This window comes from Mustelus asterias, chromosome 20, assembly GCF_964213995.1.
Source record: "Mustelus asterias chromosome 20, sMusAst1.hap1.1, whole genome shotgun sequence".
Classification (NCBI taxonomy): domain Eukaryota; kingdom Metazoa; phylum Chordata; class Chondrichthyes; order Carcharhiniformes; family Triakidae; genus Mustelus; species Mustelus asterias.
In genome coordinates this window covers 78,679,922-78,704,191 of record NC_135820.1, presented here as the reverse complement: position 1 = coordinate 78,704,191, position 24,270 = coordinate 78,679,922, and the positions used below count along the sequence as shown (strand labels likewise).

Below are 24,270 nucleotides of genomic sequence, written 5' to 3'. Positions count from 1 at the left end.
GACTAAACTAGACAGAACTTCCTTCAGGGATTGGGGGAAACACAAACAGGTATATGGCATAAATCATAGTGGATTCAACTTTTCTGCCACATCTTTGATTTTACAGTGCAATCTTATAGTTCCGAGCATTGTTAGAGATAAATACCACCTAGCCATTATGCTGGGATAACCATGGGTTTATAGTTCTGCGCTTGTCTACACTTTTCCATTTCCCGACCGAGTTTTGATACGGTGAATTGGGAAGATAAATCTAACCTGTGCCTCTCGGAGCTGCAAATTTACTCAAACTGGAGTTCATTTACCTTCCATCACACCATGATTGTGTAGACTGGTAGTTATTGAGTGATCTACTGGTGCTTCTACTCTTGGTTGTTTCAGCCGTCTGCCAGTTTTTCCACAGAAAACACTCTCAAATTCCTTGAAGATAAAGAATATTCAACTATTTGCCATTTACTCCATCAATATTACTTGTGTATATATGTTACTTGCTACTAAAATGAATTAACTTTTATGTCTTATTTTATATTATTATTTTTTCTACTCCTGCTCCTAAGTCCAATGTTCCTTGTAAATCATGCACAACTTCAATTCATCTGGCTGATTTAGCTCATTTGTGGAAATCCGAGGCTACCACAATTAGTCCTGTAGCCAGACATTATGAGGCACTAAGACTTGACGAGATGTGGACCTTCTACAAAGAAGTATTTCAGTCTTTGCTTGAAGGTTTCCTTCTTTGTGTGGCACAGATGGTGAAGTGATCAAGTCTCTGTATTGTTGAGTGTTGAGGCCAGGACTGGATTTTTATTCTTTTGAACTGCTGATAGTGAGCTTTGAGACCCATAGATGGGCCATTGTGTAAGCTGGTATTCCTATTGTCCCTACAATACCTGCATTAGAAATTCAGGCAACAACTTGTCTGGTTCAGACTTCATACATACTTTTCTCACATGGTTGAGCTGCTTGCATTATGCAAGATGCTGTGTGAAAATAAAGTAAATTGAAATGGATATGTGAAGATGTGGGGATATAGATTGGGAAAATAGCTGTCACTGGTTTTGGATGAAAGATCTCTAAGAAGGACATGTGTCCCAGTGATTATTATTTTCCCTGATATATATCTTCTCTTTTCTATTGCCGGGACTTTCCGGTCCCACCATGGCGGGTTTTCCCGCCACGGATGCGATGATCCATTGAAATCCCTGTTGATTTCGGCCAGGTCAGAAGATCCCACGAGCGGGCGGAGCCGGAAAATACCAGCCTATGGTTTGTGGGTCTTAACCAAATGAAAAATTTAATTTTCTCTTCAATTAAAAAGTGATCATTGCACAATTTTACATTCAAGTACATGAATTATTTTACTAAAATGGCAGACAAAGGATGATTTCAATAAATAAAGCAACAGACTTTACATAGGAATTATGCAGCCTGCTGATCTTAATCAGGAATGTTTTCCCATAGCTTAAAACAATTACTAAATAACTGGAGAACTCTTTCCCCATCTCCTCAAATATCAACAGGCTTTAATTAAGGAAAGACATCTGAAGATGAGGGTAGAACATCGACTAAATGCAGATGTCATGGTAGGTTTACATGCTTTCAGAAGCTGCCTGATGAAAATTTAATTTAAACAGTGTTGAGAGAGTCACTATCAGGCACCTTCTGAAAAGCAACCAATAAAACAAACTGAAATAACCAGTATTCTGTTATTATTTCTGATACTTTAAAAACTCATTATAACATGATTCATTATAACAGTATGCATTATAATGTTATCACATCATTAGGAGGAAAAGCTTTTGTTGTTGCCAAACGCCTCTTACTGACCCAAGTGCTCAGAGGGAACTGGAACCCAAAGATGTCAAGATGCTGGATTAGAATACAGAAAGTTGAAATGGAAACAACCTAGCTTAATTATAACCAAAAAAAAAAGCATCCTCAGGACTCAAGTCTCAAAGCCATGTATTCCTACAGTTTTGTTACTGAGTTGTTAAACATGGAAAAAAACATAAGTATCACTCCAATACGACCCATATTTTCACACCCTCAATCCATGTGTTGCAGATGCGTGTACCCAAAGCATAGGTTGGAATACATCATGGGCCGCACTCCCCTCTTTCAAAATCCCTCACCGCCACATCAAACCAAGAGTAGAGATAATACCTGGCCCTTTCTCCACTGTCAACTATCTTCGATAACTCATCAACCTACAAGATGATTGAATTATTTGTTCAGCTTGCTCTGCACCTTATTCACCAAGCCAGAGCTATCCCCCAGGTTCCCCTTTATCCTAGCTCTAATCTCAGCTCTTTCTCTAGGCTTCTCAAGTGTTTAACTCCTGCTGAGATCACATTGTTGATGAAATCCACCTCATTCTTACTAAATTGCTCACAACTTGCTTTAGGAGATGTTGTGAAGTAATGTCACCGGACTAGCAATGCAATGGCCCAGGTCAATGATCTAGGGACAAGGGTTCAAATCCCATTGCGATAGGTGGTGGAATTTGAATTCAATTAATAAATCTAGATTTAAAAGCTAGTCTCAGTAATGATGACCATGAAACCATTGTTGATTGTTGTAAAAACCCATCTGATTCACTAATACCCTTTAGAGATGGAAATCTGCTGTCCTTACCTACATGGGACTCTAAACCCACAGCAATGTAGTTGACTCTTAAATGTTCTCTGAAATGGCCTGGCAAGCCACTCAGTTGTGTCAAACCGCTAAAATGTCTCAAAGGAATGAAAGTGGACTGACTACCTGGCATCAACCTCAACACCAGAAACAACAACAGCAATCTCAGCCCTGTCGGCCAGGCAAAGTCCTCCATACTAACATCAGGGGGATTGTGCGAAAATTGGAAGAGCTGCCCCACTGATTAGCCAAGCAAAAACTTGACATAGTCATACTTAAAGAATCATACCTTGTATGAAATATCCAAAACAGCACGGTCATCATTCCTGGGTATGCCCTATGTCACTGGCGGGTTAGACCCACCAGAGGTGGAGGCCAATGGTATACAGACAGGAAGGAGTTGTCCTTGGATTCCTCAACATGGATTCTAGACCCATGATGTTTTTTGGGGCATCAGGTCAAATATGGGCAAGGAAACCTTTTGCCAATTACCAACTATCACCCACTCCATAGCTGATGAATCAGTACTCCTCCCTGTTGAACATCACTTGGAAGAAGTTCTGAGGAAGGCAAGAACACAGCATGTACTCTGGGTAGGTGACTTCAATGTCTATCACCAAATTGGCCAGGTAACACCACTACTGTCCGAGCTGGCCAAGTCCTTTAGGGCATCGCTGCTAGACTGGGTTTGCAGCAGGTAGTGAGGAAACCGACAAGAGGGAAAAACCTACTTTGTCTTGTCCTCACCAATGTACTTGTTCATCCATTTTGTTGAGGATACCCTCCTGCATGTTGTGTGCTGTCAGCACTACCACTGTACTAAATGATGAGGTTCCTAAAGATTGGAGGGTGACAAATGTTGTGCCTTTGTTTAAAAGGGTTGCAGGGAAAAGCCTGGGAACTACAGGCCAGTAAGCCTCACATCTGTAGTGGGTAATGTTAAAAGGTATCCTGAAAGACAGGATCTACAGGCATTTAGAGACACAAGTACCGATTAGGACAGTCAGCATGGCTTTGTGAGTGGAAAATCATGTCTCACAAATTTGATTGAGTTTTTTGAAGGAGTAACCAAGAAGATAGATGAGGGCAGTGCAGTTGATATTGTCTACATGGACTTTAGCAAGGCCTTTGGCAAGGTATCGCATGGTAGGTTGTTGCATAAGATTAAATCTCACGGGATCCAGGGTGAGGTAGCCAAATGGATACAAAATTGGCTTGATGACAGAAGCCAGAGGGTGGTTGTAGAGGGTTGTTTTTCAAACTGGAGGCCTGTGACCAGCAGTGTGCCTCGGGCACGGTGTTGGGTCCACTGTTATTTGTCATTTATATTAATGATTTGGATGAGAATTTAGGAGGCATGGTTAGTAATTTTGCAGATGACACCAAGATTGGTGGCATAGTGGACAGTGAAGAAGGTTATCTAGGATTGCAACGGGATCTTGATCAATTGGGCCAGTGGGCTGACAAATGGCAGATAGAGTTTAATTTAGATAAATGCGAGGTGATGCATTTTGGCAGATCGAACCAGGGCAGGACTTACTCAGTTAATGGTAGGGCGTTGGGGAGAGTTATAGAGCAAAGAGATCAAGAGGTACATGTTCATAGCTCATTGAAAGTAGAGTCACAGGTGGAGAGGGTGGTGAAGAAGGCATTCGGCATGCTTGGCTTCATTGGTCAGAACATTGAATACAGGAGTTGGGATGTCTTGTTGAAGTTGTACAAGACATTGGTAAGGCCACCCTTGGAATACTGTGTACAGTTATAGAAAGGATATTATTAAATAGAAAGAGTGCAGAAAAGATTTACTAGGATGCTACCGGGACTTGACGGTTTGAGTTATAAGGAGAGGCTGGACAGACTAGGACTTTTCCTCTGGAGCATAGGAGGCTTCGGGGTGATCTTATTGAAGTCTAAAGAACAATGAGGGGCATAGATCAGCTTGATAGTCAATATCTTTTCCCAAAGGTAGGGGAGTCTAAAACTAGAGAGGATAGGTTTAAGATGAGAGGGAGAGATATAAAAGAGTCCAGAGGGGCATTTTTTTTTTTACACAGAGGGTGGTGTCTGGAACAAGCTGCCAGAGGTAGTAGTAGAGGCGGGTACAATGTTGTCTTTTAAAAAGCATCTGGACAGTTACATGGGTAAGATAGGTATAGAGGGGTATGGGCCAAACACGAGCAACTGGGACTAGCTTAGCCACTAGAAAAAAAGGGCGGCATGGACAAGTTGGGCCGAAGGGTCTGTTGCCATGCTATAAACCTCTATGACTATGGGACAGATAGACAGACCGAGGAAATTCAAAACTCAGCACCTATGAGGCACTGTTGGCCACCAGCAGTAGCAGAATTGTATTCAACCACAATCTGTAATCACATGGTCCTTTCTGGCATTATTCACAAGCTGGGGGACAGCATGCCAGGAGCAGTACCAGGCATACCTAAAAATGAAATGTCAATCTGGTGAAGCTACAACACAGTATTACTTGCATGCCATATATCAGAAGCAGTGTGCAATAGATAGAGCTAAGCAATTTCATAACCAACGGATCAGAACGAAGCTCTGCAGTCCTGACACATCCAGTCATGAATAGTGGTGGACAATTAAACAACTCACTGGAGTAGGAGGCTCCACAAATATCCCCATCCTCAATGATGGGGGAGCCCAACATACCTGTGCAAACAACAAAACTGAAGCATTTGAAACCATCTTTAGTCAGAATTGCCAGGTGAATGATTAATCTCTGCTTTCTTATGAGGTCCCCAGAATCACAGATGCCAACCTTCAGCCAATTTGATTTACTCCATGTGATATCAAGAAATGGCTGGAGGCACTGGACACTGTAAAAGCTATGGGCCCTGACAATATTCCAACATAGTACTGAAGACTTGTGCTCCAGAATGAGCTGCACCTCCAGCCAAGCCGCTCCAGTACAGCTACAACTCTGGCATCTACCTGTCAATATAGAATATTGCCCAGGCATGTCCCGTCCACAAAAAACAGGACAAATCCAACCTGCCCAATTACTGCCACATCAGTCTATTCTCAATCAGCAAAGTGATGGAAGGTGTCACCGACATTGCTATCAAGTGGCACTTACTCAGTGCGGCATCAAAGAGTCTTAGCAAAACTGAAAAAATGAGAATCAAGGGGAAAATTCTCTATCTATTGGAGTCATACCTAGCACAAAGAAAGTTGGCTGTGGTTGTTGGAGGTTAATCTTATCAGACCCAGGACATTGTTGCAGGAGTTCCTCCGGGTAATGTCCTAGTCCCAAACTTCTACAGCTGTTTCATACATACAGACATATAAATGAGTATAGGCAAAGGTAACCCTTTGGGATAGTAGAATTCTGCTCAGTGCAGCCAAAGGGTTGAAGTTTTGCTTATGAGTTAAAATCCAGGGGAACAAAGTCTTTGGAGACGAGATTGAAATGCTGAGAGGTGAGACATCATCTCTCCCTCCGTCAACAGTCATCACCTGCATCTTCCCCCACCCTCTCTCTCCACCAACAATCATCACCTGCATCTTCCCCCACTCTCCCTCTCTCTCCACCAACATCATCACCGGCATCTTCCCCCACCCTCGCTCATTCTCTCCCTCCCCCACCAACATAATCACCGGCATCTTCCCCCACCCTCTCTCTCTCTCCACCAACAGTCATCATTGGCATCTTCCCCCGCGTTCTCTTTCTCTCTCTCCAACAGTCATCATTGGCATCTCCCACTCTCCCTCCTCACAACACACATATGCCCCTCCCACCTCTCCCCAATGAGTCTCCCACGAGGAACTGCCCCGGCACTGCACCCTGGCACAGGTTGTCACCATGCCCCAGTATGTCCCTCTCCCCCTGGGGCTATAATCACCTTTACACTCCTGGTGGGATCCCCACCACAGGTGCACGTCTGGGTGAACCTGTTATAGTCATAAGAAGTAAGAAATGAAAATATGGCGACCGGAGTAGTTAATGATAATAAAATACATTGAAATGAGGTTCTTGCCTTGTGGTCATGAACTTTGTTCCATCCCTGTTGAGGGATAGGGAAAATTACAGAACGCGATTTCTCTGGACAGAATCGCATTTCCCGATTCTTTCCGCATTTTCACCCCGCTTCGTCGTTCTGACAGTGAACGCAGGCTGAAAATCGCCCCCCATACATTCTTAATTAATCCTACCCATGTTTAATTTGGAGAACCTCGATTGAATATTCTCTTAAACTGCGCTTTTCAGTGGATACTACCAGTATCTCAAATTCTTTCTAATATCATTTATGTTGGCAGACTATAATTGTGATCCATGATGATAATTTGCATGTTAATAACTTCCATGCATCTAGAAATTAAGGATGCAAATATGATAGGAAGGTAGCAGGCAGTTACAGGAGTCCAATTCCCTGTGTCTGTGTGGGTTTTCTCAGGGTGCTCCGGTTTCCTCCCACAGTCCAAAGATGTGTAGGTTAGGTGGATTGGCCATGTTAAATTGTCCCTTAGGGATGTCAGGGATGTGTCGGTTCGGTCGATTAGACATGGTAAATACAGTGTTAGGAGGATAGGGTGGGGGTAGGGTCCGGGTGTGATATTCACTCAGAGAGTTGGTGCAGTCTCAATCGGCCAAATGATCTCTTTCTGCACTGTACGGATTCTATGGTTCCGTTCATCTTTGAAAACCTCAGGGTATTTCTAAATATTCCTCTGTCACTTGCGTATGTTGAACAGAAGCTTCTGAAAACCAATGGCAATCTATAAATTAGGAAAATCAAACAGGTAACTGGATGAATAATCTTAATATTTTTATTGAGAATTATAACATTTTAATGGGTTTGTTATCTTTTAATTAGCTACAAAGATAGAACTGACTTGTCCTTTAAAGAAAAGCCTGAAATTGCATCTTGGTAGATTTCAACTCATAAGTTTTAGTAGGAATCCAATACATCTGGCTTCTGGATTAAGCACAACCTGACCAACACCCCTGATACTTCAGTAGTTAAACACCCTGTGGCACAGTACTGAGCCACACAGACCAGGGAATCCCAGAATTAATTGGTACTGAAAATGTATACAGGAGCCAAGGACAGGATCAGCACCATTTATGAGGCAATGCTTGCTGCCAAGGCTCAAACATGAACAACGACAGTAGGTGACTGTGGTTCTGCCAATACCCATGGAACTGCATCATAGTGTGAGGCATGGTCTTCAGAAGAGGGATGAATACTTGGAAAAATGTAACCTACCTTTTTTAGTGTATCACCGTGTTTTTCTTGAATATATTTGAGAAAGGCAGTGGTCCACTGTAAAGTTGTAGCTTTATCTGTCTCAGAATTGCAGAATGGAACAAGATAATTCAGCTCATCACAGCAAATACGGATTCTGCGCCTGCAAATATACGCACATTTCAGTAAATCCCAACTATAAGAACAAAAATACCAGTATCAAATATTTGAGGCACTTCACCTCTCCTCTATTATTCATTGAACATATTGGCCAGGATTTTACTGGCTCACCCTGTCCATCGATAGGCGCAGCGAGCCAATAGAATCGTGCAAGAGCCGAGAAATCAGGATCACACCCAATTTCTCCTCTCTCACGATCTTACGAGAGCCAGAAATGGGCGAGGCGCTGAATAAATTATGTAAGTATATTTTAATTTACATGGCATTGGCGAGCCCAGTGCTCATTCACCCAGGTTCGCTTGCCTTTATGGCCTCGCCAGGAGAGGTTCTCGCCGGTGAGGAAAACACCTGCTCCCCATGAACGGGCAACAGTCATGTTGGCCTTGCCGGTAGAACCGGAGGCCATTGAGGCCCCCTGGGGAGGCCGAGGGCAAATGGGGGGGTGCCTCTAGGGCAATGCCAGCCTGGAACCTCGGTCTTGCCCACTGGGCAGTGCCAGGGCAGGGCCTATGGGAGTGGAGCCTGAAGGGTGGTCCGAACAGAGAGGGAGGGTGGACCCACTGCTGCTTTGCAGGTGATCGGTGTGGGTGGGGAGGGTGCGCCCTCTGGCACTCTGCAGGCGATTGGTGGGGGGGGGGGGGTGGCTGCTCTGCATTGCGATTGGTCTAGGCGGCGAGACCTGTATCTTGGGCAGTGTTGGGCTTATGATTGGCTGTGGGCCCCCGTGATTGTGAGGGTCAGGGGGGTGTTTGTTGAGGCTGCCTGTAGCAGTATAGGCCTGACAGCTCTCTCTCTGTCTGTCAGAACTCTGCTGTTGCTATTGCCCATTAAGAAGTCTCACAACACCAGGTTAAAGTCCAACAGGTTTATTTGGTAGCAAATACTTCTTACTGTGCTTACCCCAGTCCAACGCCGGCATCTACACATCATGGCTATTGCCCATATACAGCATCAGAGGTCTGCACATGCACAATAGCACCCTCTGCAGGCTGGCTGGAAAATTAAGCAAATAGAAACATTCTAGACCATTTTTCATCTCAGTCATAGAATCATAGATTCCATGCACTATGTGCACAAGATTGGGCATGAAAACTCACCCAAAAAACGGACCTGAAACTCTCCCATTTTGATGCTAGCTGGACACTTAGAATCACTCTTGTAAAATTCCGCCCACTGTGTTCTGCGATAGCTGATTATTTACTATGAGAACAATATTTCAAAGCCAGCAGATGCTGAGTTTAGAGGAATAAGAGATAACCTAATTGAAACATATAGGGTTCTCAGGGGGCTTGACAAGGTAGATGCTGAGAGGTTGTTTCCCCTTGTGGGAGGGAATAGGACCAACGGGCATTATCTCAGAGTAAGGGGTCATCGATTTAAGACAGAGATGAGGAGGAATTTCTTGTCTCTGAGGATAGCGAGTATGTGAAATTCTTTACTGCAGAGGGCAGTAGAGGCTGAGTGGTTAAGTATGTTAATCAGTAAGGGAATCAAGGTTTATAGGGATAAGGCAGGAAAATGAATTTGAGGATCATCATATCAGATCAGTCATGATCTCATTGAATGGCAGAGCGGACCTGATGGACCAAATGGCCTACTTCAGTTCCTACATCTTGTTGCCTTATGATCAAAATATCGAGCATTTCAATCTTCCAGGAATTTAAAAATTTAATTGAATCAAACCAACTCACATCACCAGTGCAATCATTTTTTTCAATGACCTATTAATACTTAGTTGGTGCAAACAGTGTGGAGAACAAATAACTTTTATTTTCAACTGCAGCCTGCATACAATGTCACTGAATCACAAACTGGGTTTTTGACCGTTAACAAAGGGTAGAATTCTGGCACAAATTGTTTTTGTGAACCAGAGCAGGGAAAGAATAAGTCATGTTGGAGTCTTCAGTGTCTTCTTTATGACCGAACAGTTTACGCACTGCCAACTCTAATTTCTACTTTTTCACCAATAAGCCTCCTTGTCCGAGCTTAAATAACAGTTGTAAATTTTTTGTATTAAATTCCAAAGTTGCACTTAGCTTCAATTAATTTAAATGTCATATGGCATTGCAAGAGACATGTTATGTAACAATATGAACAATTGTTCACTCTTCTTTCCAATAAATGTAGTGAGCTACAGACAGCCAAAGCTTTGCAAGATTTAAACTGAGCAACTGGGCAGACAAATTGTAAATTAATTTTTGTATTGAGAAATGTGAAGTACTTCTTGAGGGAAAAAATGTGGTTCATATGTACAGCAGATGGAACCGAATTCATTGAATCCCACAATGCAGGAGGCCATTCGGCCCATCTAGTCTGCATTGAACACAATCCCACCCAGCCCCTATCCCTGTAGTCCCATGTATTTATGCTGCTCATCCTCCTGACACTAAGGGGCAATTTAGCATGGCTAATCAACCTAACCCGCATATCTTTGGACTGTGGGAGGAAACCGGAGCACCCAGAGGAAACCCACGCAGACACAAGGAGACTGTGCAAACACCACACAGACAGTGATCCAAGCCAGGAATAGAACCCGGGTCACTCGCACTGTGAGGTAGGAGTGCTAATCACTGTGCCACCGTGCCGCTCTATTAGCACACGATGGGATAAATGATAATCATGATTGTGACCTCTGCAGTGCACAGAGTGTGGGAGATTCAAGTCTGAACTCCCACTGAAAAAATAATCGTGATTTACACCATTTTTCCTGCGCATTCAGCACTTAGAACTTTTTTGTGAGAATCGTCCCCATTACTTCCAAAAATCAGATTGTGGCAAGGAAATAAACATATAATAAATATTAAGATACATTCAGGGTTACACAAGAGGTTTTACTGGGACACTACAATGCACTGGACAGTTCACAATGGTAGAAATCTAAATTCGATAAACAGCATGAAGTAAAAGCATCCACATCCTAATGGCAGCTTAAAAGCAGTTTGAAGCTGGTAACAGGCTGATTTACATCCTCTTGCCTTTTCTCTCCCCCCAGATTTTTCATTACTTATATGGAGCCTGAGACATGAAGCTAAGATTAAATGCAAATACTAATTCATCAGAACATCATTTGGTTAGTAAAATTTAGTCTGAATTTTAAATTAAACATCTATCAAAATTGCTATTCCTCCAAAGATAAAAGCAAAATCCTGCAGATGCTGGAATCTGAAACAGAAACAGAAAATGCTGGAAAACCTCAGCAGGTCTGTCAGCATCTGTGGATTGAGAATAGAGCCAATGTTTCGAGTCTCAATGACCCTTCATCAGAGCTAAGGGCAAAAAATTATACTATGAGGGTGGGGGTGGGGGGGCTGTAGAAGAATAAAGCGAATATAAATGTGGATAAAGACGGCTGAGAGAGGTGCTTAAAGTGTCCATTAAGAGATCAGAATGTGTGAATGGCAGAACAGAGGTACAGATGGTTAAAGCAGTTGGCCTGAGAGGGGAGGGGAGGTGGGCAAGAAGGAGAGCAGGAATGAAGAAGTGCAAAAATAGAAGAGCGAAAGAAGGATGATAAAAATGGATGAATCAGATGAAAAGAAGAAACAGGATGAAATAAAATAAATAGAAGTGGGGTGAAGGTGGAGGAGAGAGTTCATACTCTGAAGTTGTTGAACTCAATGTTCAGTCTGGAAGGCTATAAAGTGTCCAATCGGAAGATGAGGTGCTGTTCCTCCAGTTTGTGTTGGAGTTCACTAAAACATTGCAAAAGGCCAAGGACGGACAGGTGGACAGGACAGCAGGGCGGTGTGTTGAAGTGCAAGCGACAGGATGGTCTGGGTCCTGCTTGCAGACAGGCTAAAGCTGTTCAGCAAAGTGGTCACCCAGTCTACATTTCGTCTCTCCGATATAGACTGCATTGGGAGCACCGAATGCAATAGACCTGTTGCTATTCCTCCTACCCCATTCAAGACTCACCTACGGTCTCTCTCCATTCGGTTGTGTCTCTCTCTTCGCTGGCAGTTTAGTTCCTGCTGGTTCCCATGTGTAGGGCCAGGAGGAGTTGGATGCGTTGGTTGCCATTGTCCACCTTGAGCAACATTTGCGTTTTGATTCTCTGTCATGTTAGTGAGATCACGAAGAACCTTGTGCTCTGTTTCTATGCTGGCTTGCCGTGAGCGACTGCGACAGCGTTTGTTTGCCACCTGCTTGCGTAAAGTTTCATCTAATGGAAAAAACAATTATGGAACATTTTCTTTCTTTCATACTATTCTCTTCAAATACAAATATCAGTAAACCGGTGATGATTTAAAATATAATGGAAATTATACTTCTCTAACATTGAATCCCAAAGTAAAGCAAAACCACAATGTTCTGATGCAAATAGATTGTAAGAAGTCTCACAACGCCAGGTTAAAGTCCAACGGGTTTATTTGATAGTAAAAGCTACTAGCTTTCGGAGCGCTGCTCCTTCATCAGGTAAGCAGGAGTTCTGTTCACAAACAGGGCATATAAAGACACAAACTCAATTTACAAAATAATGGTTGGAATGCGAGTCTTTACAGGTAATCAAATCTTAAAGGTACAGACAATGTGAGTGGACAGAGGGTTAAGCACAGGTTAAAGAGATGTGTATTGTCTCCAGCCAGGACAGTTAGTGAGATTTTGCAAGCCCAGGCAAGTCGTGGGGGTTACAGATAGTGTGACATGAACCCAAGATCCCGGTTGAGGCCCTCATGTGTGCGGAACTTGGCTATCAGTCTCTGCTCAGCGACTCTGCGTTGTCTGTCCTGGCTGGAGACAATACACATCTCTTTAACCTGTGTTTAACCCTCTCTCCACTCACATTGTCTGTACCTTTAAGACCTGATTACCGATAAATACTCGCATTCCAACCATTATTTTGTAAATTGAGTTTGTGTCTTTATATGCCCTGTTTGTGAACAGAACTCCCACTTACCTGATGAAGGAGCAGCGCTCCGAAAGCTAGTGGCTTTTGCTACCAAATAAACCCGTTGGACTTTAACCTGGTGTTGTGAGACTTCTTATTGTGTTTACCCCAGTCCAACGCCGGCATCTCCACATCATGACAAATACATTGCCCAAGGAAAAATTTGTAGAGTTCTCTATTATTCTCATGTGAAAGAATGATTCAAATTAAAAAGTTCACACTGATTGCATGATTACCAGTTGTTCATTTTTGGTGAAAACAAAAAGTCACTACATACATACAGTCTTTAGCCTAAATTTTCTGAGCAGGATTGTCTGGTTTGTCGATGCAAATTGTGTAATTATGATTGGAAAAGTGGTTGGAATTTCACATCGTCTTGGAGATGGTACTAGAAGCTGATTGAATGGTCACAGTGATATTGCATCATGCTATTTCATCATTCCTTAGCTATTAATTGAACTATAAACTGTACAGTTATTCTAAAACAAAAATTGCCATACTGGCACCAATGAGAATTTGCCTATTATCAGAATTCTGCAGAATGAAATGGATGACGCGCGTATACAGAACTAAACTCAGGCAATTCAGTTTACGCACCTGCATCTGTGGTCAGGGACAAAATACCTTACTTTGGTAACTAGTACAGGTTAACTTCTTGCTTGCAAAGACCATAAGATATAGGAGCAGAAATAGGCCATTCGCCCATCGAGTCTGTTCCGCCATTCAATCATGGCTGATATGATTCTCATCCCCATTCTCCTGCCTTCTCCCCATAACAATTGATCCCCTTATTAATCAAGAACCTATCTATCTCTGGCTTAAAGACACTCAATGACCTGGCCTCCAGAGCCCTCTGTAGCAATGAATTCCACAGATTCATCACCCAATGGCTGAAGAAATTCCTCCTCATCTCAGTTTTACAGTAAGAAGTCTCACAACACAGGTTAAAGTCCAACAGGTTTATTTGGTATCACAAGCTTTCGAAGCACTGCTCCTTCATCAGGTGAGTGATCAGCTGAAGGAGCAGCGCTCCAAAAGCTCGTGATACCAAATAAATCTGTTGGACTTTAACCTGGTGTTGTGAGGCTTTTTACTGTGCCCACCCCAGTCCAACGCCGGCATCACCACATCATTTCAGTTTTAAAGGAGCATCCCTTCATTCTAAGGTTGTGCCCTTGAGTTCTCGTCTCTCCCACTAGTGGAAACATCCTATCCACATCGACTCTATGTAGGCCTCCCAGCATTCTGTAAGTTTCAATTAGATCCCCCTCATCCTTCTAAACTCCATCGAGTATAGACTGGGATCATTCTTGTGAACCTCTGCTGGATACCCCCCCAAGGCCAGCACATCCTTCCTCAGGTATGGGCCCAAAACTGCTCACAATATTCCAAATGGGATCTGAACCAAGACTCCCAAGTCCCTTTGTGCTTCAGATTTCTGAAGCCTTTCCCCATTTAGAAAATAGCCGACACCTCTATTCTTCCTACCAAAGTGGATAACATCGCTTTCTCACGCTGTATTCCATCTGCCACTTCTTTGCCCACTCTCCTAGCCTGTCCAAGTCATTCTGCAGCCTTTCCACTTCCTTAACACTACCTGTCCCTCTATATATCTTTGTATCATCTGTGAATTTAACAACCATGCCCTCAGTTTCATCTTCCAGATCATTAATAGTATAATTAAATATATAATGAAAAGTTGTGGACCCAATACTGACCGCTGTAGAACATCACTAGTCACTGGTTTCCATCCCCACTCTCTGCCTTCTGTCTGCCAGCCAATCTTCTTATCCATGCCTGTACCTTGCCTCTAATTCCATTGGCTCTTAGCTTATTAAGCAGCCTCCCGTAAGGCACCTTGTCAAAGGTTTTCTGGAAATCCAAATAAATCATATACACTGGCTCTCCTTTGTCTAACTTCTTCGTTACCTCCTCAAAGAATTCCAACAGATTTGTCAGGCATGACCTCCCTCTGACAAAGCTATGCTGACTCAGCCCTATTTTACCATGCATTTCCAAGAACTCCGCAATTTCATCCTTAATAATGGACTCCAAGATCTTACCCATGACCGAAGTCAGGCTAACTGGCCTATAATTTCCAATCTTCTGCCTCCCTTAAACAGGATGTTACATTAGCCTTTTTCCAGTCTTCTGGGACCTTCCCTGACTCCAGTGATTCCTGAAAGATCAACACCAATGCCTCCACAATCTTCTCAAAAATCTCCTTCAGAACCCTGAGGTGTAGTCCATCCAGTCCGGGTGATTTATCCACTTTCAGACCTTTCAGCTTCCCTAGCACCTTCTCTTTAGTGATGGCCATTACATTTACCTCTGCTCCCTGACTCTTCTGGGATATTACTGGCGTCTTCCACCGTGAAGACTGATACAAAGTACCCATTCAGTTCCTCTGCCATTTTTTTGTCCCCCATTACTACTTCTCCAGCCTCATTTTCCAGTGGTCCAATGTCCATTCTTGCCTCTCTCTTATCTTTTATATATCTAAACAAAACTCTTGCAATCTTCTTTTATATTACTAGCTAGCTTCCCCTCATATTTCATCTTCACCAAGTTGCCCTCTGCTTGCTTTTAAAGGCTTCCCAATCCTCTGGCTTCCCACTATTTCTCGCCTCATGCTGTGCTCTTTCCTTCACTTTTATGCTTTTATGGAAATTGAACATGCCCCTCCCCCAAGTATGATTAGTCCAGGCCTCTTGCTCTCTTGCCCTCGTACTTACATTTCTGTCCTCAGCTTGCTACAATGTTCCAGTGAAGCACAATGCAAGCTGGAGGAACAGCACCTCATCTTTCAATCAGGCACTTTATAGCTTTCTGGACTCAACATTGAGTTTAACAACTTCAGACCATGAATTCCGTCCTCCGTTTTAACTTTCTTTCTTCCAAGTGCCAATCTGTATCATGTTTTGCTTTCAGTGCTGACCTTTATTCTGCTATTAACATCTACCCTGGACTGATGCTTTGTGTCTTTCATACTCTTACCACTCCTTGTCTTGTGTTCTATGGTATCTTTGTTATTTAATCTCCCCTGCCCTCTAACCGTACCCTGACATTTTTAGTCCACCTGCTCCAACCCCTCTTTATTTTAACAGCATGGAATCCATCACATTGCTACCTGTCTTCAGTTCCGAAGAAGAGTCATATTAGACTTGAAACATTAGCTCTGTTTCTCTTAATACAAATGTTGCCAGACCTGCTGAGTTTTTCCAGCACTTTCTGTTTTTATCTCTAAATTACTAATCCAGTAATGTTACTGCTATGTTGCAGTCCCTGTACAAACTGGCCAAGACACAGCAATAACTGCCATCTTTCCCAGAGTTCTCATCCACCTAAGGAGGCAGATGGAGCTTAGTTTAACAACTCATCAGTTGTTAAACCAAAACAGCACCTCCATCAGCTCTTGGTAGTACGCTGGAATGCATTCCTTGATTGTTGTGTTCATGTCCTGGGGTAGAACTTGAACCCAGCACCTTCTGACCCAGTGGTGAGAGTGCTACCCACTGTTCTGATGATCAACTGGCCATAGAATATTCATATTATTCTATAACTATTTTAGACCTTTGACCTGTTGGTGACATCCAGATTTACTGTATATTTCCTATCTTTATTAGACCTTCCAAAATGCATCATCTCACATTTGTCCGGATTAAACTCCATCTACCATCCCTCCGCCCAAGTCCCCAACCGATCTATATCCTGCTGCATCCTGACGGTCCTCATCACTATCTGCAAATCCACCAACCTTTGTGTCGTCCACAAACTTGCTATTCAAACCAGCTACATTTTCCTCCAAATCATTTATATATATTACAAACAGCAAAGGTCCCAGCACTGACCCCTGAGGAATGCCACTTGTCACAGCCCTCCATTCAGAAACGCGCCCTTCCACTGCTACCCCCGTCTTCTATGACCAAGCCAGTTCTGCATCCATCCTGCCAGTTCACTTCTGATCCCATGCGACTTCACCTTCTGTACCAGTCTGCCAGGAAGGACCTTGTCAAAGGCCACACTGAAGTCCATGTAGACAACATCCACTGCCCGACCCTCATCAATCATCTTTGTCACTTTCTCGAAAAACTCGATCAAGTTGGTGAGACACAACCTCCCCTTCACAAAACCATGTTGCCTCTCGCTAATATGTCCACTTATTTCCAAATGGGAGTAAATCCTGTCTCGAAGAATCCTCTCCAATAATTTCCCTACCACTGACGTAGGGCTCACTGGCCTGTAATGACCTGGATTATCCTTGCTACCCTACTTAAACAAAGGAACAATATTGGCTTTTCTCCATCCTCTGGGACCTCCCTGTAGCCAGTGAGGGTACAAAGATTTCTCTCAAGACCCCAGCAATTTCCTCCCTTTCCTCTCTCAATATTCTGGAGTATATCCCATCAGGCCCTGGGGACTTATCTACCTTAATGTTCCTCAAGACCCCCAATACCGCCTCCTTTTTGATCTCAACATGACCCAAACTATCTACACACCCTTCCCCAGACTCATCATTCACCAAGTCCTTCTCTTTGGTGAATACTGAAGCAAAGTACTCATTTAGTACCTCGCCCATCTCCTCTGGCTCCATGCATAGATTCCCTCCCCTATCCTTGCGTGGGCCAACCCTCTCCCTGGCTACCCTCTCGCTCTTTATATATGTATAAAAAACCTTGGGATTTTCCTTAATCCTGCTGGGCAATGACTTTTCGTGATCCTTTTAGCCCTCCTTACTCCTTGCTTAAGTTTCTTTCCACTTTCCTTGTATTTCACACTTGCTTCGTGTGTTCCTAGCCTCCTAGCCTTGACAAATGCTTCCCTTTTCTCTCCGACTAGGCTACAATATCTCTCGTTATCCAAGGTTCCCAAAACTTGCCATACTTATTCTTCATCCTTACATGAATGAACTCTTGTTACAGCAAGCTATGCATTCAGTATTTCGAAAATTTGATTTTACTGAAGGGATTTAATTATTTAAAAATAAATCTCTCTGCAACTCGTCTGCAAAGGTCACAGTGCACCAATGTCCCTTTGGCCAAGTTATCTATACATTGCAACTCCCAAAGTTAGCTTGAGGTTGCCTCCCATTTGGTTTAATGAATACCACCGCATTTGAAGTCTGGGGTATCTCGTTTACCAGGATATTTCATAGCCATAGAAACTGACAGCTCTGTAAGATGCTATTTGACCTGTTGTGTTTCTTTGAAAGAGCAGCCATGCTTCGTCCCACACCTCATCTTTTGTCCGTAGCGCTGTAATTCCTCATCAAGTACCTGTCTAACCTATACTTTTAGAGTTTAGAATGATGTGAGGTGATCTCAGTGAAAGATACAAAATTCTGAAGAGGTTTGATAGGGCAGACATTAAGAGATTGTTTCCCATGGCTGGGGGAATCATGGCTTGGATGCATAATCGCAGGATAAGGGGCTCATTACTTAGGACTGAGATGAGGAGACATTTCTTCACTCAAAAGTTGGGAACTTTAAAATTCTTCACCTCAGAAGATTGTGTTGTTCCGTCAGCAAATATATTTAAGGCTGAGATATACATACTTTTATTCTCTCAGGAAATCAAAAGATTTGGGACAGGGTGGGAAAATGGAGTTCTGGCTACTGATCAGTCATGATCACACTGAATGCCAGAGAGTACTCGAGGGTCCATACATCTATTCCTGCACCTATTTATTACATACTTATTCAGATGAGTTGCTATTGATAAATTTAATCCCACTTACTTAGTTTTCTCCTTTCCTCTCTTTAAGGTCCACAGATGTCTGTAACTCTCAAGTACCTCATACAAGTGCCCAATCTTCTTGTATGATCCTAGACAATAGCTGTCATCAGGCCATTCCATTTTAGGGTTATTAGCCAAAGCAGATGATATTGTCATCCTGTACCAAAACATGCATCCCTTCCAGCAATTCTTCCTTGTTATGGCTGCAGACCCAAGTATAATGCTTTGATTTGTCACATGTATTAGTACACAATGAAAAGTATTGTTTCTTCTGTGCTATATAGAGAAGGAAAGGAAAGGGTGCAGAATATAGTGTTTCAGTCATAACTAGGGTGTAGACAAAGATCAATTTAATATGAGATAGATCTATTCACATGGCAACAGGGAAGAAGCTGTTTTTGAGTCAGTTGGTACATGACCTCAGACTTTTGTATGTTTTTCCCGATGGAAGAAGGTGGAAGAGAGTATGTCTGGGGTGCGTGGGTCCTTGATTATGCTGGCTGCTTTTCCGAGGCAGCAGGAAGCGTAGACAGGTCAATGGTTGGGAGGCTAGATTGCGTGATGGATTGGGCTTCGTTCACGACCTTTTGTAATTTCTTGCGGTCTTGGACAGAGCAAGAGCCACATCAAGCTGTGATACAACCAGAAAGAATGTTTTTTATGGTGCATCTGTAAAAGCTGGTGAGAGTCATTCTTGACACGCCAAATTTCCTTTGCCTCCAGAGAAAGTAGAGGTGTTGGTGGGCTTTCTTAACCATAACGTTGGCCAGGAGGGACCAGGTTATTGGTGATCTGGGCACCTAGAAACTTGAAGCTCTCGACCATTTCTATTTCATCACCATTGATGTAGACAGGGGCATGTCCTCCACTACGCTTCCTGAAGTCGATGACTATCTTCTTCATTTTACTGACATTGAGGGAGAGATTGTCATCGCACCTGTTCACCAGATTCTCTCTCTTTCCTGTACTCTGTCTCCTCATTGTTTGAGATCTGACCCACTATGGTGGTGTCATCAGCAAACTTGAAAATTGAGTTGGAGGGGAATTTAGCCCCACAGTCATAGGTGTATAATGAATATAAGGGACTGACAACACAGTCTTGAGGGGCACCAGTGTTGAGGATGATCATAGAGGAGGTGTTGTTGCCTATTCTTACTGATTGAAGTCTGTGGGTTGGAAGTCTAGGATCCAGTCGCAGAGGGATGAGCTGAGCCCCAGGCCACAGCATTTGGAGATGAGTTTTGTAGTCAATAAATAGGAGTCTGACATAGGTGCCTTTGTTTTCCGGCTGTTCCAGAATTGAGTGTAGGACCAAGGTAGAAAGCGTCTGTTTGGACCTGTTGCGGCAATAGGCGAACTGTAGTGGATCCAGACAATCCTGCAGGCCGGAACTGATTTGTGCCATGACTAACCTTTTGAAGCACTTCATAATGATGGATGTCAGAGCCAACGTGCGATAGTCATTAAGGCACGCTGCCTGGCGTTTCTTAGGTACCGGGATGATGGTCATCTTCTTGAAGCAGATAGGGACATCAGATTGCTGTAAAGAGGGGTTAAAGATGTAGCTGTCGCTGAGATGACTTGGGGATTGAGCCAATAAGCTTCTTTTCTTCTCAGGTTAATGTAGTAGTACATTACCAGCTGAGCCATCAAGGAACTTGGCAGGAAATAGCTGTTTTTCTTTAACATTTACCATCAATAAAATGAAAATGTTTCCAGCAAAATTATTCTCCGTGATATCATTCATCCTTAATTATATTTATAAGTGCTAAATGTCAATGAAATAGTATCTTTACCTTCTACCTTAATCCAGACTTGCTCAGGTAAAGGTTTGTTTCTGTTGCAGTTACTCAGTGCCTGTCTGGCGGATTGAAGTTCCTGCTGGAAACATAAAGAGAACGCTCTTGGCAGGGCAAGCTCCTGAGGGCTGGCAGATTCTAGCACATGTGCCTGGTTTCCTGTACCCTATTAAAGCCAATTAGTGGAACCAGTTAAGTGTCTCCACATCAAACTAATAGCAGTAATGCATTACTAACGAATACTGTGCTTGAGCATGTATAATTTGTAAGTCATAACGCATAAAGATAATAGCATTAGAGTTCAAATAGTGCTTAAAGGCACCTTTTGATTTTTAAATGCCTGAATTTGAAGACAGTATATAACATTACAAAATAAAAATAAACATAGATAACATTGGGTTTATAATGAATTAGCAAATTATCTGTGTGACACTGTCCATGATCAAATGATGGATACAAAAACAAAATAATGAAGGAATTGAGAGAATTCCTATATGCCACACAGTCATCTAGTGGCCAGAATAAGTAATATGGCTACAAAATTCTGAGGCAGGTTACTCAATTCCTGAGCAAACTGTTCTGATATCAGGCAGGTAAGGTTCCTTCTGATGCATCTGCTCCACAGCAAAGATTCATATTTATCAAATTCGTTAGAGATACTTTGAACCTAATTTTATATATATATTTGGCTTGAATTTCTGCTGCGTATTTGCTTTGAATACATTTTACCAGGTTTATACAAGAAATACCAATGCTTGCAATGTTTTGTATTGCCCACTCAACAAAAATAATTACTGATGCTCCAAAAGCAATATTGGAATTCAGAGTATCATGTGAATGGACCAGACTTCTACCAGTGAGAATTTTAGCTTACCTACATAATGAGGCAACTTTCTTACCTGAGTTTGACTGGAGTTAGTACTGCCAGTTGGTGTACATGTATTCGGTGTGTACAAAGGGTATGCAAACTGCAGAGCAGAAGGAGCCCCAGCCTTGCTCTTGACTAAAGTAGTACATTTGCTTTGCTGTGGATGGAGAGGTATCCCCATCAGCTCTGAAGGATGCCGGATCAAAGCAACCAAACTATAGATCAATGAAGAGAAAACAGATCATAAATATATCTGCATACTTCTATACTGTGTAAGTGTCTGTATTGTGTGTGTAAGCAGAAATACAAGTGATTGTATGCCTATTCAAAAAATAACAATTTCTCACAATTTTAAATCTATATTTTTTAAAACTGTATTAGCAACCAGAAGAACAATGTCTTCAACTGAACAGTGCAAAGCATGCTAATGATATTCATTAGATGTGTTTATTTGTGCCATTTTTCTGACAAGTAAAAGCTGTAGCATTCCACCAACTTGATTAAAACTATATATGAAAATAACGTACAAATGTTTTGAGTCTTGGAACACAGCTAATCTCGATTCTGCGCCTACAATGCAAAGTATTTTCCTTAAAACTAGATCCTAAATAAAGGAAACCAAAGCTAAGGGCACAACAGGTAATTTTTACCATAAATATTATATCCTTTTTTGAAAATATTTAAGACATCAATATTTAACTAAATCAAGATGCTCTACTGTTGTTGATGATAAACTTAATGTACAACAACATTGCAAAAAATGACCTTCAGCAGTTCCTTAAAAATACCTTGCTTCAGGTCATAAACAAACCCTGGTTATTTGGGTTGTTGATTTTATCAATCTTCAAAAGGAAGTGAATACTTTGTGATCTGTGCAAGCCTTGTTCAATAAAAATGTTGAAAAATTTAAGCACTTTCATTTCTAAAAAGTTTTATTTGTAAATATTAGATAAGGGTATGCAGTTCTGCAAATGCAGAAAAACACCCAATAAATGAGATTTATTACGGCAAATTGAAATTTATTGTGCCCTGCTCGACATGGTGCCATACCAGTCAGAGAGCTATCTAGTTGAAACCAATTTAATGGAGACTACCTGCTTCTAATAGTAAGTCACCGTTAATTCTAATTCATCACAGGGTGGCACAGTGGTTAGCACTGCTGCCTCACAGCGACAGGGACCCGGGTTCAATTCCAGCCTCGGGTTTGTGTGGAGTTTGCACATTCTCCCCGTGTCTGCGTGGGTTTCCTCCAGGTGCTCGTTTCCTCCCACAGTCCAAAGATGTGCGGGTTAGGTTGATTGGCCGTGATAAATTGCCCCTTAGTGTCAGGGGATTAGGGTAAATGCATGGGGTCACGGGGATGGGGCCTGGGTGGGATTGTTGTTGGTGCAGGCTCAATGAGCCGAATGGCCTCCTTCTGCACTGTAGGGTTTCTATGATCACACTTAAACCTGTAATGAAACCAAATCAAATGGAGCTTGTTATGGACAGGTTACACTGTATAATTCTTAACTATTTTCTGAATTCCATATAGATTGAAAATCTCTATGTTGAGAAACACACTTGTTAAATGTAACTCCAGAATCCTGTAGCTCCTGTCGGTCCTGGTTTTCATTTTGGACTGCATTAAATCTGTCTTCAAGACGAACTCTAGGTCCAGTTTTGCATCTTGACTCTTGTCCTGTCATCGAGTTATCCCCTGAATTCTTCTCTTTGTCCGAATTACCCACTGTGTCCCTATTTTTCAGTGTTGGTCCATTTGGTCGGGTGGTTTCCACAGAAGAATTTTGTGAGAATTTCTCCACACTTTGCAAACTATTACTGCTGTTAACAGGCAATGGAGGGTCATTCAAAAGCATCATTTTTAACTCTTGGAAATCAATGTGCCCTAAACATTGACTGTTCCCCACATCGTGAGAATCTGAGGTTGGGTTCGTTGTACTGGTAACTGGGTACAGATTCTGACTGGTAGAACTAGCTGTTGAGAACGGAACTTGGTTAACTGAGCTAGCGGTTGGAAACGAAGCCTGGTTGGTAGTATTGGCAGATTGGTACAAAGTAGGGTTCAAACGAGCCTCCAGTTCACCTTCCCCTGGCTGGGACTCCATGTGTGAATAAAGGATGTGCTGGAGTTGGGTATATTCAACCTCACTCATGTCCACGAGGCTAAGATCAGAGTTAGTGAAGTTAAGTCCCGGCTCTGTAAAAGGGCATTCGGAAGTACAAGTGGTTGGGGTGGGCTCCACGGGCCTGGACTCATGAGAGGGGGAATGGGGTGGCTCTGGTGTGGCCTCAGAAGAAAGCATCATCAAGTCAGAAGTTTTAAAAAAGTAATCTCTTCACTTCTACAATTTAGGGTAGCAAAACAAAAGCCAAAAAAGATCCTAAACTTTAGCAATGTCACTTTTACCCATCTAAGCCAAAAGATCTTCCTCCTCACAATTTGATCTAAAATTTCACTGAGATAGGAAAATAACCTTAAAGATTCACATGCTATCCACTTTCCTTGCTGTTTTAAACTTGTGTTCTGAAACACAAGCTTTAAAAACACTTAAAAACACACAATCTTAAGGGTAAGTGCCCCCTCCTTCAAAGACTATGGTGAACTCACAATCGTCGTGCAACACTGCCGGTGGAGAACAAACTGAGATCTCAATCTCTACTCAGTGGTTCTTAACTCCAAGGGCACTTAAATTAAAAACAAAATTTCTTCAGACGGAGGTAAGAGTGGGTGGGTGGTGGGGCTGGGGGATCCACCAGCCGAATGGGAATAAAGCCTACAGCACAGCACCAGTTCACACCTACATAACCGCCAGCTGTTAACCTGCCTCCACATCAATACAACATCTACAAGTTTTATCACCAGACGAGTAAACAACAACAAGCAGGCACACAATCCTGGCCGGGCTGGTTTATCACACGCCCTGTTTTTTTTTTGTCCCCTTTTTCTCCACGCGCTCA

At 42.6% G+C, this 24,270-nt stretch overlaps 1 protein-coding gene across 1 annotated transcript; it reads right to left on the bottom strand.

Annotated features, from left to right (window-relative positions):
• Positions 1-294: 294 nt before the first annotated feature.
• On the bottom strand, positions 295-23,684 carry LOC144508345 (transcription factor-like 5 protein). Its single transcript, XM_078236183.1, has 6 exons — positions 22,873-23,684; positions 21,341-21,524; positions 20,439-20,607; positions 11,934-12,180; positions 7,860-8,001; positions 295-417 (listed from the first exon to the last, which is right to left on the bottom strand). The coding sequence occupies exons 1-6, from the start codon at positions 23,616-23,618 to the stop codon at positions 295-297; spliced, it is 1,611 nt and encodes a 536-aa protein (XP_078092309.1). The 5' UTR covers positions 23,619-23,684.
• Positions 23,685-24,270: the final 586 nt, after the last annotated feature.